General features: G+C 43.5%; 1 protein-coding gene across 4 annotated transcripts; it reads right to left on the bottom strand.

The window, feature by feature from the left end:
• Positions 1-584: 584 nt before the first annotated feature.
• smad5 (SMAD family member 5) lies at positions 585-16,550 on the bottom strand. Of its 4 annotated transcripts, XM_079249803.1 has the most exons (8): positions 15,820-15,960; positions 12,762-12,853; positions 11,953-12,465; positions 8,835-9,128; positions 6,512-6,628; positions 3,823-4,044; positions 3,484-3,740; positions 585-2,446 (listed from the first exon to the last, which is right to left on the bottom strand). In XM_079249803.1, exons 3-8 carry the CDS (start codon positions 12,353-12,355, stop codon positions 2,303-2,305), a joined length of 1,437 nt encoding a protein of 478 aa, XP_079105929.1. In that variant the 5' UTR covers positions 12,356-12,465; positions 12,762-12,853; positions 15,820-15,960; the 3' UTR covers positions 585-2,302. The 4 variants fall into 4 exon arrangements, with proteins under 4 accessions (XP_079105929.1, XP_079105928.1, XP_079105927.1 ...); XM_079249802.1 differs by lacking the exon at positions 15,820-15,960 and adding an exon at positions 16,358-16,550 and having other exon boundaries at positions 11,953-12,853; XM_079249801.1 differs by having other exon boundaries at positions 11,953-12,853.
• Positions 16,551-17,695: the final 1,145 nt, after the last annotated feature.

Below are 17,695 nucleotides of genomic sequence, written 5' to 3'. Positions count from 1 at the left end.
TGTGAAAATTGTGACTAACACACTGAAAAGACATTTCTAACATCTCTCAGCCAATGGTACCAATAGCAATACCCTATTGGTAGTGGTGTAACTATCTGACTTTTATGTACATTTTGTTTTGTGTCCAAACTGCTGTCGTGTAGAACCCATATGGGCTCCAAGTGGGGGTGGGCCCCTGGGCCTGTGCCCATAATTCCCATTGGATAATCCGGCCTTGATTTGTAGTGAAGTGTGTCACCGCTACACACATCGCAGGCCTATTCCAACACTTTTCCAGTCCTTTTGAAATGTTCAGTAGCTATTCAGAAAACAATCTGAAAGTTTTGTTTTGCGAAATCAGCTGCTGAGTGTTGGTCAGCATGCTTTTAGAAATAACAGATCGACAGGGGTGGGCAAGTCTTTTATAATGTGGTTGGACCATGTAACGCAATAGGTCATGAAATCAGAAGATGTAAATATTGTAAATGACCAAACGTGTGAAATAAACATCAGAATGAAAAATACTACTGGTTCCAAACATCTCTGCAGTATTTATTCTCAGTGATTACATGTCTGCATGTCTATAAAAAATCAGTTTAGGTGGAATTTTCCGACAGTATCAACATCAAATGGTTTGATTTAATGTGGAGGGAAAGCTGCAGTTTATTATGCATAAATAATAAACTGCCAGGGCTCAGTGATGTAAACTGCAGTGATTTTCTTTTGTCTCTGCATATCTTTTTTATTTTATGTTGTCTAGAGAACGTTGCCGGCGTGATAAATAAATAGCATTTTGGTTTTTGGGACTTCACCTCCAGAATTGCTTGACAGAACCGAAGCTTTTTCATTCACAAACAGCTGTCCTATAATTTATTAAAACCCTCAAGAGGGGGAAAAAAAATATTGTTTTTGAATTGTGGTTCAATAGAAATATAAAAAAACAAGCAAATAAACATGATAAACCAATATAATTAAGTCACTTGTAGACAAATATTTAAAGGGAGTTAAAACATGTAGAGCTGAAAATGAATAAAACTAAATTATAATTTAGCAAATTCCTTTATCTGCAGTTATTTGAGTGCTTGTTGTGAATTTGGCCTTTTTCTTTAAAAGGATTTGACTAAATTCGAGGACTGTAAATGACCCCAAGTAGAGCAGAAGCAGTGAGCTTTATGCTTTTAACATTTAAGCCATTCAGTCACTTCTGGTGTCATGAACTGTTTTCAGACTCATCTGATTAAGTGATCGCAGCGCTGATCATCTTCTATATCCAACGGCAGTTATTTAAACGCGTAACTAAAGCTTTCAATCGGAAAAAAGATGCAAATAAGCCATCATTTCCATCTCATTTATGCCCAACGGTAAAGATCCAGACTGAAGCGATCGTTACCAAATAATCTTGTTTATTTCATTGAGCTAACGAAGTAAATTATCTATCAACTTAATGCCTTGGTACCCACGCTAAAATTTAATATGCCTCCACAAAAATCCATGAGTGCACAATGTTGTTAATACAGTGAGTCTGGAAAATACAGCAACTCTTAGTTGACCCAGAAGTACAAACAATCAGTAAAGGTGGTGTGTTTTCTGATCACATGACGACTACTTCTACTGCAACATTCACAATGTTGTTAGCTTATGGCATGTTAAACTGGTTCAGTGATCTCCCATGACAGAATATAACGTTGGCATACACGATTTCTCCTAAAGGCGGTAGCTCAGTGTTCATTTCTAGCAGTAGAGACTATAAAAAGAAAGCATTTGTTATATCTGAGTCTAACAGTAAACATAACTGTGTCTATATCTCAGCTGAAATAAGTGACATTCAGAAAAGTGTTCAGTAAATGTCCAGGTGTCCAGCAGACATAAGGCAGAGTAGTGAAACAAATCTCCTTATTTAAAAACTACACAGAAAAAAATCATTGTCAAAACAAAAACTTGTAAAAATTGTATATTTGAGAGATTGAGGCCTGACAAGAGGCTTAAATTCCTCCCGGTGCTGAAGCATTGTCAAGCAGTAGCGTGTCCGTGTTGTTCGGGCTACTTGGGCACTTTCCATTCTCCTCACTCTCCTGCTATTTTCTTGCATAATCTTGTTGAAACAACCGGATTCTGGCTGTCGCTGCGGTTTAATTTCCAGCCACAGATCAGGATCCCTTCCCAACGCAAGTGTAAACAGTTCAGCCATTAAGACAGTTTAAATTAGACAAATCAGTGGATGGGAAGCACAGAAACAATAAAAATGAAGGGAAAATGTTTAAAAAAAAAAAAAAAAAAAAAAAAAAAGTAAAAGGGGCTTTCCAAGCGCCCATAAAATCCATTATTAGGACACAGAGGAGATCGGGTTGAGAGGGGACCCCATCTGTGTGAGCACTTTGTCCAGCCACTGCAGGGGTCCATGCAGGTGCACCTCGATCCAGCAGGGGGTGCTGGTGACATCCTGGCGGTGATACTCTGCTCCCCAGCCCTAAAGAGAAGCACAATTAATGATGTGACTAAACCACACACCGTATATGTAATGACGGAGCCTCCAGCGGTTAAAAGTGAAGCCTATGCAGAAGTACATAAATCTGCAGTTCCCCCTTCATCCACTAGGGGCTCCAAAACAGAGCAAATCCCCAGAGACTCCCATGTTAAAAAGACCAACTTCACAGCAGAGATGAACATGTTTACAGCAGAAATAAACATGTTTACAGCAGAAATAAACATATTTACAGCAGAGATAAACATGTTTACAGCAGGAATGAACATGTTTACAGCAGAGATGAACATGTTTACAGCAGAAATAAACATGTTTACAGCAGAGATAAACATGTTTACAGCAGAAATAAACATGTTTACAGCAGAGATAAACATATTTACAGCAGAGATAAACATGTTTACAGCAGAGATGAACATGTTTACAGCAGAGATAAACATGTTTACAGCAGGAATAAACATGTTTACAGCAGGAATAAACATGTTTACAGCAGGAATAAACATGTTTACAGCAGCCATTAGGCACCTTGCAGAATAGATACCTTAATGGCTGCCGCTGTTATTTATTAATTAGCTTATTATAACAATGCTATGCTAACGAGTGAAACTCTTATTTTTTAGTGGTTTGAGCTACTAGTGAAAAATTTATTTTGCTTCTGGAAATCTAAATTCCTGCTAGATTGCATGTTGTTAAGTCATCCTGCATCTCCGGACTGAATAACCTCTTCGCTCCTCGCCCGTTACGAAGCGGTCGCTGTGAACTGGCACGGTGTTTCCGCTCCTTCTGGTTTTAGCCGGACACTTCTGACCCATTTCTGTTTTATAAAACTAACTCTTTTCTTACAAACTACTCAGAATTGATGTTTCTCCGGTTAAATCGGTTGCAGTAACCACGTACAACACAGAACTCAGAGGGAAACGTGGATGTGTGCAGCTGAATTTACTCCCAGAGTTTAACGCTGCGTCAGATAAAACCCAGGAATATCTAAAATAAAAATAATATCCATGCTGACTTATGTCCCTTACCTTGACGAAGCTCATCCTGATGGTACACATCTTGGTAAGCTCGTAGACGGCCTCGAAGCCGTGGTTAACCGACTGCGCCAGAAGCTGAGCGAACTCCTGGTTGTTGAAGATCTTAAGGCTGCACCCGCTGGGGATCTTGCACACGGTGGTGGGATGGAAGCCGTGGTGGTAATTACAGTTCCGACTTTGGACGAAGATGCTGGTGTCGCTGAGGCACTCTGCATACACCTCCCCTCCCACGTAGTACAGGTGCACGCCTGGACAACACACAGAAGGCTGTCAGCATCCAGACAAAGCTGCTGCTGCTGCTGCTGCTGTCTACGTTAAGGCCAGCCGTACCTTTGCCGATGTGTCTGCGGGTGTTCTCGATGGTGGAGTTGCGGTTGACGTTGGACAGAAGTCCAAGGCAGAAGCGGTTTTTGTTGTTGGAGGGGTCAGTGAAGCCGTCCACGAGCACGCTGGTGGACGAGGCATGATAAGCTTCTCCTACGCGATTGTTGAGTTCATAGTAGACAATAGAGCACCAGTGGCTCGGCTCCTCGTACTCCACCGGTTGCACATCTGGAAATAGCCCAGAAGATTAAATATCACGTTAATAAACAGACTGAATCCTGGTAAAGATGCACCTTCCAAAGTGTCAAACTGTCCTCCAACGGGTCTCCTTTTTCTGCTTCCTGTCTGAAATGACAAGCCCCACAACAAGGAAGCTCTGCTCCACTGAGGCATAAAGAGAACAAGCAGCAACGAGACCCTGAGCAGCGCTGCCAGAACAAAATTACATCATTTTACCGTTTTTCATCATTTATCAACAGTCAGAGTCAGGAGAATCCAGGTTTAGACCAAGCGGCAACCTCCAGCGGTTAAAAGTGAAGCCTACGCAGAAGTGCATAAAACTGCAGTTCCCCCTTCATCCACTAGGGGCTGCAAAACAGAGCAAATCCCCAGAGACTCCCATGTTAAAAAGACCAACTTCACAGCAGAAATAAACATGTTTACAGCAGGAATAAACATGTTTACAGCCGAAATAAACATGTTTACAGCCTGGTACAAAAATCCATTTTAGGTTTAATAGGTCAGGTTTACCTTCATGACAACTGTGGGGGGAGTGAATTTATTTCTAACTCGCCCGTTTAAAAGTAATTTAATCTCAAAGTTCGGCATATTTAGGGGCGTGTCCTTTTGATTGACAGATACCAATATCTGGCTTGAAGTCAGAAGAACGTAGAACAACCGCGGTTTTTTGCCGGTTAACAATGTGACTTAGCTTTAGCCTGCTTACCTCCGTTAGCTGGTTAGCCCTTGTTAGCTCCAGGTTAGCTCGGTTAGCTCTTAGCTACAGAAAGCTCGGAGTTCGCTCGATGTCAGTCATCCGCCATGACACTCACCGCTGCCCTTTCAGCTCCACCTCTTTGCCCATATTTGTATTTTCTGGGCGAGACGACACGCATGACGCTGCAAAGATGGTGATGGTAGGAACCGCCCACAGAGCTTCAATTCAGCTCTTCAGAAACCTACGGGTGACGTCACGGAGGCTCCGCCCATCTTTTATATACAGTCTATGGTTTAGACAACATTCGCCTTAGAAACACCACGAGGGTCCAGAAAGACACGAACACTAAGACTGTTTATTATTGGAAGAGAGAAAAGTTTACAATAAAACCTCCTTCATCTCCATGGAAACCAGCAGGACCTTCATAATTCATCTCAAACAGAATCAGAGGAGAGACATCAGCAGAGTTTAGAATAAAACAGCAAAACTATAACATGATGCGTGATCGTGGCTGCTAGCTGCAGAGTTTTTGTCCCACAACGTCCAGAAGCTGTCGTGGACGATGAAGTTCTCATGTTTCCAGTTCTGTCTACTTTGGTTTGGTCGAAACTCCGAGCAAAGTTTCTCTGTGACGTTGGCGTGGCAACATGTTAGGACTGCTGCTTCCTTGTGTCTGCAAACATCTGGATGGAAACAGAATAATTTCCCTGCAGAATGAAGTTTCCTGAACATGGTATGTCCTACGAGTTAGTTCCAGCCTGAAGTGGACGTTTTGTTGTCTCTGAACCTAAATGTTGTCGTAGAAACGTTCACCGCTTGCTGCTCGTCAGCAACAATACTGCACCTCCTGATGAACAGGTGTCTAAAGATGCCACATGTGTCTTCACTGGTCCGCTGGGTGTTGTGCAAGAGATGCCGAGGCTTGAGGCAAAACTAAACCAAAAGTAACGTCTTCCAGATCTCTCTTCACCTCATCTTTTTTCTGATGGGATTTTTAGTTGGAGAGAATCTGGAAATCTGTCCACATGAAGCTGCACGAGTCGGTATTCAGAACAGCGCAGCGCTCTCCGGTAAAAATGATTTTACACCCTCAAAGTCACCCAGAAAGCTGCAGCTTGCTGCTGTGTCAGGGTTTAACATCCTACGTTTAACCCAGACTAAATGAGGGTTTTATTCAGCGTCTCGCTGCACCTGGACACGTTCGATCGGCCTGCAACCCAACTTAAAGGTGGCTTCTTCCTCAGAGTTGACAAAACCAAAAACAGACAATATAACTTTTATTTTTCTATCCCTGAAGCAGCTTTAAATAAAACGTTAGGTTTATAATAACTATGAATGTGTTGCATTCAGGAACTTTCCTAACCGGACATCTATGGATGTATCACGGCATGGAAGAGGACCGGGCAGCGCCTCAAGTCTCTACATGACATCTAGAAAATCTGACAGGAGAGACGGGTCTAGACCAAGTCGTTAACCACGACAGTCCACGATGCGGCAGAATTATACCGTTGCTGAGAGACGTGATGTCATTTACATGTAAACATGTTCATTTGACTCTGTGGTTGTTAATGTAGGAACTAAAACACCTCAGCTTTTATTTTGGCAAATCTCTGGATCTACTTCTGGAAACGTCTGCTTGTTGTTCAGAGGAAATCAAGCCGATGGTTCAGCCTTTCAAACAGCTCCTGACTCCATCTTGGCTGAAACACCCCACGTTGGATCCCTCCCGTCAGCCTGCTGGTCTATGAGTGGACTTACCACCTCTGGCCATGTTCTGTGGCACCAGACTGCTGCTGCTGCTGCTCGTCTCCATCGACTGGCTCTCCTGGCCCAGCTGCTCGTCAGGGGGCATGTAGGCCGGGGGCGGGGTGTCAGCTGAGACCATAAGAGCAGTTAGAGAGGATGAGACCAGTTGCTGCTGCTTCACACATAAAAGCATCCACACACACACACGTACGTCTCCCTAGACTCAGACAATCATCACAGGATCTGTATCCCGGAAACGGTGTCACATTACGCCTCACTTCTAAGCCACACGCTAACCCGTTCCCGACAGACACGAGCTTTTCCAGCCGTCATCGAGGCAAACGACGCCGAAGACGGATCGCGTTCGTGGAGACGGGGATTCGATAAGCTCGTATCCTAAGAGCCGAATCTGCCATTAACGAGCTTTTCTGCCTGCAGCTTTTCTCTCTCACACACACACACACACACACACACACACACACACACACACACACACACACACACACACACACACGGCCTAGTTTCCACACAGTTTTCCAAACTGACGATGTGTTTCCCATTTACGACTGCATTAGAATCAGGTTTAGGGGTGGGAAAATCAAATAAAAAATCTGTTGGTTTTTTTTTTGTTTTTTTTGCTTCACAATTTTAAAAGATTTTTTGTTCAAAAAAAGTAAATTGTTTTTCAAATAAACAAAAATAATCCATTATAAAATTTTTGTCAGTTTTATCGTTTTTATTCATCTTTTAACTTGTCTTCTTGAGTGTTATAGCAGCAGAATGATGGTCTGGCCACTTTGTTTTTTCCTGATTAAAATCAAGTAAAAGGACAAAAAAATTGAAAAAGAAAGAAAGAAAAAGAAAAAAATTAGTTTTATACATTTATTTTGTTTTTAATCTACAAAAGTCATCAATATCAAAGGATTGTGAAAATGGCAATTTAAAATGAAATCGGCACCCAAAAAAAATCAGAATTGAATCAGGACAAAAGCATATCATCATAGGGCTGTGATGATATGTTTTTGTCCCGATTCGATTCAGGTTAGATGCTCTTTTCAAGCCAATCAGCTGCCAGACTGCAAAAAACAGCTTAGACTCTTGTCTTATTGTTTGTTCCGCCTCTTTCTTTTCCTTTCATCAGATCTTCTCGCGTTTCTTTGCTATAATCAGCCGCGGTGCTCAAAATGACTTCTGTTTACTTTGGTTTGCTAGCGTGTGACGAATGAATCAAACCTCGGCTGCATCACGAACAAACGGGAACCTCCGACGGTTAAAAGTGAAGCCCTGCAGTTCCCCCTTCATCCACTAGGGGCTGCAAAACAGAGCAAATCCCCATAGACTCCCATGTTAAAAAGACCAACTTTACAGCAGAAATAAACATGTTTACAGTCTGGTCATGTTTACCATCATGACAACTGTGTGTGTGTGTGTGTGTGTGGGGGGGGGGGGGGGGGGGGGGGGGGGGGGGGGGGGGGGGAGTAAATTTTTTTCTAACTCGCCCGTTTAATCTCGAAGTTCGGCATATTTAGGGGCGTGTCCTTTTGATTTACAGGTACCCGATCTCCCGCTTCAAGTAAGAAGAACATAGAACAACCGCGGTTTTTAGCCAGTTAACAACGTGACTTAGCTTTAGCCCGCTTACCTCCGTTAGCTGGTTAGCTCCTGTTATCTCCAGGTTAGCTTGGTTAGCTCTTAGATACAGGAAGCTCGGAGTTCGCTCGATGTCAATCATCCACCATGACGCTCACAGCCCCCCTCTCAGCTCCACCTCTTTGCCCACATATGTATTTTCCGGGTGAGACGACACGCATGCCTCTGCCAAGATGGTGATGGTAGGAACCGCCCACCGAGCTTCAATCCAGCTCTTCAGAAACCTACGGGTGACGTCACGGAGGCTCCGCCCATCTTTTAATATACAGTCTATGATTACGACGTGCATTCCTGGTAGGTCAGTTTCTAAGCTGCCAGACGTCTGGAAATGGACATAAAAGACGTCACTACGCCATCCGACGAGTCCGGAACGCCGAGTTTTACGGCCAGGAAGCTCCATCCAGCGTGATGGGGGAGGGGAGCTTGATTTGGCTGAATATAAAAGCTTTATGAGTGTCACGAATATTTCTTTATTTTCATGCACCTGCAAAGATTCTTTTCCTCCTATTCATCTGCGACCAGCGGCTGATGAAACCCAACATTACACACACACACACACACACACACACACACACACACACACACACACACACACACACACACACACACACACACACACACACACACTCACACACACACACTACATACAACCAGTGGTCCTGCAGGGACAGGGTGTGAGGCGTACCTGGGAGCTGGAATGGACTGGAAGGCCCCGAGCTGGCCGGAGAGTTGGGATAAGTACCGCTGCTAGCTGGAGATGGAGGATAAGGCGAGTTGGGAGAAATGAAAGCACCACCGCCGCCGCCTCCACCTCCACCGCTGCTGCCGCCGCCTCCACTGTGTGGCTGCTGGAAGGACTCTGGAAAGGTGGCGTTCAGCGGCATGTGTGGCTCGTTGTGGGTGAGGTTGCGAAACTGTACAAGCAAGCTGTGCTGTGGGTTGAACTCGCTGTGTCGTGGTACCAGGACAGGAGGGAGCACTGCATGAGAGAGGAACAGCATGATGGAAACTTCATACAATGACAACATGAATGACTTTATGACCTGTTACGTGTATTTTTTTTGGACACTGCTTTTCACTTTTTATAACATTAAAAAAATATCTAAAATGATACTTTTACTCAATAATATCAAAAATAGCCAAAAACAGAAAAGGAATAATTGTCTAAAACTCAATGTTGCAGCAAAAGACATCAAATGTGTAAAAATTGAGAGAACTGGCTCATATTTATGACAGATTTACAGAAATTAAGGCATTTCTGCATGACGACCGGCAGAGGAAGACTGATGTTCAAACCCACAATCAGACTGACGTAGCGTCACATTGCAGGCCGATGAGTCACGTTACTTTCTGTAAAACTACGATCCAGACATGCACAACCAGAAATGAACTGCTTCAGTCCGTTAGAGGAAGCGTCATCGGTCACATTTACGTGACTATTTCTCATGTTTTCGTTCAGATATGTGCTCAAGATTAACCTACAGACTAAATATGTTATTTCTTAGAAAGTGGAGGATAAGTGAGCCTCAAGTCCTGACGCTTCGCACCAACGCTGGAAGTGTTGTAAAACGTCCGCGGTGGATAAAAGCAGAATTTCCTCCTGAGAATTAAACAGCATCGAGCTTCTGCAGCTGGACTGGCGGCTTTGTTCGCACGTATTCGACCAGCTGAGGTGATCTCATGGCGATTGATTTGGGGGGGGGGGGGACACAACACGGAGAGCAGAAGCAGCAGCTCAGATGTCTTAACTCTGATTTCTCCTTTCCTCTTTCGGCTTGGACGCTGTGGAAAATGGTGGAAAAGAGGCTGTATGTCAACTCATCCTCCACGAGCAGAGCTCACATAAAGCTCTCCATGACCAAGCTCCATTGTACATAAAAGATCTTATAGTTCCATATATTCCAAATAGAGCACTGCACTCTCAGATTGCAGGTTTACTGGTGGTTCCCAGAGTCTCAAAGAGGACTATGGGAGGAAGGGCCTTTAGCTATCAGGCCCCTCTCTTATGGAACCAGCTCCCACCGTGGGTTTGGGAGGCTGACTCCCTCCACACCTTTAAGATGGAGCTGAAAACCTTCCTTTTCCATGATTCTGATAGTTAGGATATGAGCATCTCCTGAGTTGGAGTCTGCATGTACGGGACCCAACTGTCCAGGTTCTGCTCATTGCTCTTATAGTTATGGGTAGTCTAGCGGGTTTTCCTGAATAAGTGCAGTTGTACATGTTGATCTGTCTTTCCTGTCCTCTCCACCCCAAGCAGTCGAGGCAGATGGCTGCCCTCCCTGAGCCGGGTTCTACCGGAGGTTTTCTTCCTGTTAAAGGGGAGTTTTTTTTCTTCCCACTGTCGCCTCGTGCAGCTCAGGATGGAGGATTGGATCCAAGTCATGACTCGATGCAATCAGTTGGTTTCTATTATAGGATATGTATGAATTGGATTGAAATGATGTGTCTGTAAAGTGCCCTGTGACAACATTGTTGTGAAGTGGCGCTACACAAATAAAGCTAAATTGAATGACAGCAGAGGGGGGGGGGGCGGGGGTATGGTGGGAGTTGGAGGAAGCACTGGGAGTCCAGTATGAGCTGGTCGTGCTCTCAGCAAGCTGCCACACCCAGCCCGAGTGCCGGAGGAACATAATCTAATAAGACTCTGGAGCTAGAGATATTGATTTTCTGTGAAATGGAGGCGGCGGGTGGAACCAGGCTGCGCCTGACCTTTGTGGGTTTCTTTACCGGCTTTTCGGCGCTCTGAGCCAGAAGGATGAGCACACTGCCGAGGTCCATCTGCTTTCCAGCAGCTTAAAAACCATCATTCAGGTTTTACTTTCAGAGATTTACACATTAAATCTGGATCTCCAGACTGAAAAGCCAGCAGAGGGATCTCTGCACGGGTTGCACTGGTGACCAGTAAAACATTCCCAGTATGAGGCGTTATTATGTTTTAACGATTTGCTTATGATCATTATCAATAGAATTGAATTTCACGCAAGGAAGCTCCTCCATGGTGACGCGATGGTGCGCCTCGTTTATGGACCAGTACATTCCCAGTCTGATGCTTCGCCACAGAAGACCCGCGTAGCGTTCAGCGTCTTAGCTGCTGCTGAGCTTCACGCAGACGGGAGCCTGCAGAGGCTAAAATTCATCCGATTGCATTGTAGGATCAGCACTAGGCATCACGGCTAAACGCGGCTAAAATACATCTGATCCATCCAGACCGCCAGGACCCGATCCACCCAGACTGCCAGGACCCGATCCACCCAGACTGCCAGGACCTGATGGAGCTCCTTCCCAGTTTTCCAAAACGTGGAACCCCTACGTGCGGACAGCCGTTGGGAATCAGGAATGTTTGGACTTCACAAAACTGGATTCATTTAAACGTAAAACTTTCTATAGCAGATTTTTCTCATTTTGAAACGACGTCCGACTGATCTGAGCTGTTCTTCACCGTACAGGATGTCTGATTGGATGTTTAAACTTCCAACAACACGGTGTAAAGCTGCAGATCCGAGCCAATCAGAGAGAGAAACAACCTCTCAGCCTTCAACGTCTCCGTTTTGTTTGTTTTATAACACATCATGGTGTTCAGTAAGCTCCAGTAAGGAGGGAATAAAGCAGACAGGCTCAGGAGGGTAGAAATCTAAGAAATGTTAAACACAAAGAGACAAACAACAGTCCAACTATTTCTGGTCGTGTAAGAGTCCTCCTAAAGTTTTACACATGAACCAGTTCATCATTAAATTCATTCCAGCTGTTAATTTAGTTATTTGCCTGGTGGAAATGGTTACCAGTGAATGTGTAGCACTTACCAGGACTCTCCACTCGCTTGTAATGATAAGGGTTGATGCAGACCTCCTTCTGCTTGGAGCCAAAGGGGTACTCACAAACCTCCAAAGGCTTCAGCTCGTGGTGGGACTGGAGGTCCGGCCAGCGCCACACTCTGCAGTAGATGACGTGAGGAAGACCTTTCCGGTGGGAAACTTGCAGGCGACCGTCCAGTGATCTTGGAATGGTAACACACTTGCTGGGCTGTCCGGGACAGCTCAGGGCTTTCTCCAGGTCCTCCATGGCGCCTTTTTTCTTCTTCAGTTTTTTCACCAGCGCGTCCACGGCCTTCTCCGCCCATTTTTCCTCCTCGTCTCCCTGCTTCCAGCCGAGCAGGCGTTTCACCGCTGGGCTTGTGAAGGAGAAGAGACTCGACATGGAGGTCATGGTGCAGCTCGTAGCGGAGCAAAGAGGAGGAACTCCCAAGTTTATCAGAGGCTGAAGTCGCCTTTAGATGAACGGACTGATCTCTGAACTTCTCATCAACCTCCTCCCCACTGGAAAAAGAAGAAAAAGAAATCCAACATAAAAGTGAGCGGGACTACGAGGGCTTGACAGTGATGAGGGGCGGGGTGAAGGGAGAGGAGGCTTTAAGCCTTGTCTGACCAAGGACAGGAAGCAGGGGAGGACGGGAATGAGCAAGCAGGATGCAGCTGCTGCTGCTCAGGAAAGGCCCTGTAGCAAGCTGTCCGGAGTCAGGTCACCACAACTGATGGAGAGGGGGGGGGGGGGGCGCGGGGGGCGCTGAGATCAGGACGCTGCAGCAGGTCTCGCCGGTACGAGCTTCACACACATTTTACTGGGAGGAGACCATTTCTCGACAATTCCCAGCTCCTCTGGAAGCAAACTTCTCCGTCCAAGTTGGCTTTTAAAGCCACAGCTCCTCTGAAAACAAACAGAAAAGTATAGTTGGAGCAATTAGTTAGAATGACAAGATCGTAAAGAAAGATTTCCCCGTTTTTAAAGTATTATTCATCTTTTCATCATTTCCACATACGTTTCAAACATGCTGCAACTTGGATGACGCAGTTGTTTTATATAAATGCAGAAGTTACACATAGTCAAAGAGAATATGCAAGAAAGTTGCATCTTAGCAGCATTTGCTTCTACAACAAATATTAGGGATGGGAAAATCTAATATCCAGATTTTTTGCTTCATAATTTAGAGAAAAAAATAGATTTTGTTAAATAGATTTTTTTTTTAAATATATAAAAGTAATCCAGTATAAAATTAGTTATTTTTATTGTTTTTATTGATCTTTTACCTTGTCTTCTTGCGCACATAGCAGAATGATGGTCTGGCTGCTGGGTTGTTTTTTTACTTGTTGAAATCAAGAAAAATGACGAGCAAAAAAAGTTTTTTTTATATTTTTTTGTTATTAATCTACAAAAATCAGCAATGTCAAAGAATTGGGAGAATTGCAAATTAAACCAAATTGGTATCAAAACAAAATCATATCCTCACAGCCCTAACAAATATACCGATTCTGCACCGGACAAGGACAAGTCAAAACACTAGAGTTGTGACGATACACTTTTGTCCCGATTTGATTTTTTTGGAGCGCCAATTCAATGTAAATTGCGATTCTCCCAATTCTGCCATATTGCTGATTTTTGTAGATTAAAAACAAATGTATAAAAAAATTTTATTAGCTCATCATATTTCTTGATTTCAACGAGGAAAAAACAACACAGTAGCCAAATCATCATTCTGCTGCTACATGTGCAAGAAGACAAGGAAAAAGATCAATAAAAACAATAAAAATAACAAAAATTTTATACTGTATTATTTTTATTTATTTATTTATTTTTAATTGTTTTAACAAAAAAATTTATTTTAAAATTGTGAAGCAAAAAAATTCCCGATTTCCGATTCAATTTTCCCTCCCCTAACAAACACCTAACCATTTAGTTTAGGGTGATGCTGTATATTCATGGCTCAACATTAAACAACCAACAGCAGTTCTGGCGCTTCAGTCTGTCCCATGCAGACCAGCCAAACGGCAGTCTAACACATGGAGCAGCTGCTTGTGAAAATTGGCTTGGTCAAAACGGATGTAACCACAAAGAGCTGTTTCCTCCTTCATCTCATCGCTGCCTGATTCCTCCCTTTTAGACCACAGCTGTCCGACAGCACTGCACCCACTCCCACTGCTTATTGTTCTACATGCACATGAAAGCAGAAGGAACCAAAGAAAATACGACAGGAAGGGATACAAAAAAAAAGTATCAACCTGAGAATGTGAATTTTGCCATTATAAACTGGGAGAAGTTGTGCCAGATGTTCCAGCACAACCTGAGCAGAGCTGAATCAGCCGGGCCATTTTTAGACCAAGGCCGGGCTGCATCATCCGTTCATTGTGGAATTAGCAAATAACAGATGAACTGGAGATGTCCGATATTTTCAGCCAAGTGATATTGTAATAAAATGCAATATCGGAAATTATCATTATCAGTTTTTACTTTTTTAATGACATCTTTTGCACAATATGCACATCAACCCCCTCGTCTCTTCTTATTCAAAACAACAGAATATAATAGATGTCATGTAAAGTTTTCCAGGTGTGTTTGTTTGGCACATTGGTTGATATCGGAAATGAAGAAATGGACAAAAATCTGCGTATCCGTTAATATCAATCATCAAATATGATCCACTGTCTGATGGAGACACTGCTAGACCTGATGGCTGAAGCAAAGATGAGCTTCTTTATAATTTTCCTTCAGGAACGTGACAACAGTTCACTCTGAGAGGCAGAAAATCAAACCAAAACACACATCTAGCATAGGAAGGTTTACTTAAACTGTTGGGAAGAGAGAATTAAACCACTCACTGATCAACACCTATCACTCATAATGATCTGTAAGGATCTTTAACACGCATCATCTGGAATGCTCCAGTAAGGAAAACTTAGTTATCCCCAAAGGACTGAACAAACATCACAATCTAGCAAATCATGACCCATTACTCTGCAGGTTTTTCCAAAGCCATCCCAAAGAAATGAACCAGAAGTGATTTAAAGAGGTGAAACCATCCAAAATCTATGTTCTGTGCATCTTCTGAGATGAACTACTGAATAATTCCATCATTCTCCTCCAAAGTTTGCAAATGCGCTTAAAAACAGAAGATTAGTGGTCTTCTTCAATGTGGTAAATCTGTCTGAAATGCTTGTCAAGTATAAAGACCAGAGAGGAGACAACATGGAAGACATGGTCAGAAGTAACCCCCCCGCTACACAGGCGTAGAGAAAACAGCAACAAATGTCACACAAATCCTCCAAACACCTGTAAAATCAGCTCAAAGAGCTGCTCTGTACCACAAAAACACACAAACACGACACAAGCCAGCAACCTGGACAGATTTATCAACTCTGCTACGGAGCAAGGAACCTCAGATTGCTAATTAGCTTAGCTTCATTCTACAGAACACAGCTCCTTTAGCGTAAAGTTAGTTAGAATCACCGCAAATATCATCAATACCCCCGCAAAACCAGGAACCCAGGGCAAAGTTGCGTCTTTGGAATATATAATAATAAGTTAGATTATCTACATCTTAGTGGTAAGTCTAATTTTCCTCCACTCCACAAACTTTTTTAACTTCTAACTAATGCTATGCTAATGCTAAGCTGGGCTATTCTAATGCGAAACGACTATAGGCTAGGCTAGGCTAATGCGATTCTATTCTAATGCGATGCGAGGCTAGGCTAGGCTAGGCTAGGCGCTAGCCAAGCCCTCCTCCGCGGGGTGGGGAACCGACCGCCGAGCCTCCCCGGCCAGCGAACCCAGCTGATGAATCTCACTTGACTTCACTTTTACTCTTAATTCAACCAGAAAACTGTCGCTTTGTCTCTTACCCTTAAAGAACCAAATAAACCCTTTTAGACCACTGTGTTAAAGCTGTTTTTTTTAGGCGGCAGTCCCGACTCCCTACTTAAAGATCCCACTTGTTTTCCGCCGCTTCTTCCCCGCGTCTCAGCCCAGCAGCCATGTCCTCCGGATCCCAGATACAAGACCGAGAGCATATCACTCCGCTGCATCGAAGAAAAAAAAAAAATAAATAGTACTCCCCTTGGTGTTACGTTTGGGGAAGTTTCTTCCCCCCTTTTTAAAATATAACTTTAAAAACAATGCTATAAAAAATTGTTGCCGCCTCCTTATACAGTTATCTTTCAAAATCGATAGCTAATTTGACAAATATTTACTCAAGTCTAGTTGCGCACAGATCAGAAAAAACCCTGAATAAAAGAACTTTTCTCCCCATGCTTGTCATGTACAAGAAACTCGTCATCGAGGCGGTGCCGAGGATTAAATCAGCAGTGGAATCGGTGAGAAAAAGAAATATAAAACGCTAAAAGCTGGAGTTGTTTTCGTGTTTGTAGTTGGGAGTCTTACGGTGGTCGTGCTGCGGTCTCTCACAAGTTGCTGGCTCCACTCAGTCTGGACTGCTGGGATTTGCTGTATTGTTGTCCTTTGTTGTCAGTTGTTCAAGACTTTTTACAGTTGCCGCGTGGTTAATCTATTTAACTTTAATTATTTGTACCGCGTGTCGCAAATCCACACCCTTTTCCGGAGACGAAACGCTGCCTGCTGACATAATACGGTCGGGAATGCGGTTTCTTCATTCAGCCGCTGGATTCCGGATGAGATGTGATTCCTCGTTCTGCCGCTAGAGGGCGACGCCGGTCTGTTCAGCTCAATGATAAACAATAAATAATTCAGTATTTTCAACCTTTTTTAAGCCAAGAAACACTTTTTTGTACTGGAAAAAAATCACAAGGCACACTCCAAACTAAAACCTTTTTTGTTTTTTTTTTTTTGTTTTTTTAAGCTTATATTATTCATATAAAATCCATCTTGTCAAAGTGTCTCGAACAAGGCAGGATTACCCAATGGGCATTATGGGCACAGGCCCAGGGGTCCACACCCACTTGGGGCCACTTTGGAGATGAGTGGGGCCCACATTGGCCATACACCAGCAGTCTGGACATGAAACAAAATGAACATAAAAGTCAGGTAGTTACACCACTGTGTCTAGTGCAGCCAGTGTCCCACTGGCTGAGAGATGTTAGAAATGTTGTTTCACTGTGTATTTTTTACAATTTTCACAAATTTGTGCTGGGGAAGGGGGGCCTGTGGGACACTCTGGGCCCAGGGGCCTGAGCACTTTTAATCCGGCCCTGGTCTTGAACAGAAATTAGATAAAAACAAGAAAATTTTTATGATCTCTCACTCTTGAGTGAGAAACTTGTGCCTGTTTGGATGAACACTGAGCTGCTTTTTAGATCAATTAGATGGAATTAGATAATTTTCCACAGCACAGCAGCTGAAAAACACCAAGTTCATTCACCACTTCTATTATTTCTTATCTTGAATTTGGCCACCTCCATTCAGTGAATTATCTTTCTTACTGTAGACGGCCTGATTCCCAGGACCATGAGCCTGCAGGTTTTCCATGTTTCCCTACTCCAACACACCTGACTCGAATGAGTCGTACAGAACTGGCTGTCGGATCAGTTTAATGTGAGCCAGGTGTGTCGGGACAGGGACACATGGACCCAGAGGACCGACTTCAAACACCTCTGATTTAACCGGATTTGTTTTCATTAATAATTTTAATTTCATTAAAAGTGTTCAGTTTCCCTGCTACAACACACCTGATACATCAGGTTATTTAGAATGGTGCATACTTTGACATTAAACTCTGCACCAGTCTAATTACTCATTGATTTG

Source organism: Telmatherina bonti, assembly GCF_933228915.1.
Source record: "Telmatherina bonti genome assembly, chromosome: 12".
Taxonomy (NCBI): Eukaryota; Metazoa; Chordata; class Actinopteri; order Atheriniformes; family Telmatherinidae; genus Telmatherina; species Telmatherina bonti.
Note: the sequence above shows the minus strand (reverse complement) of the source record. Positions and strands in the feature narration are given on the sequence as shown.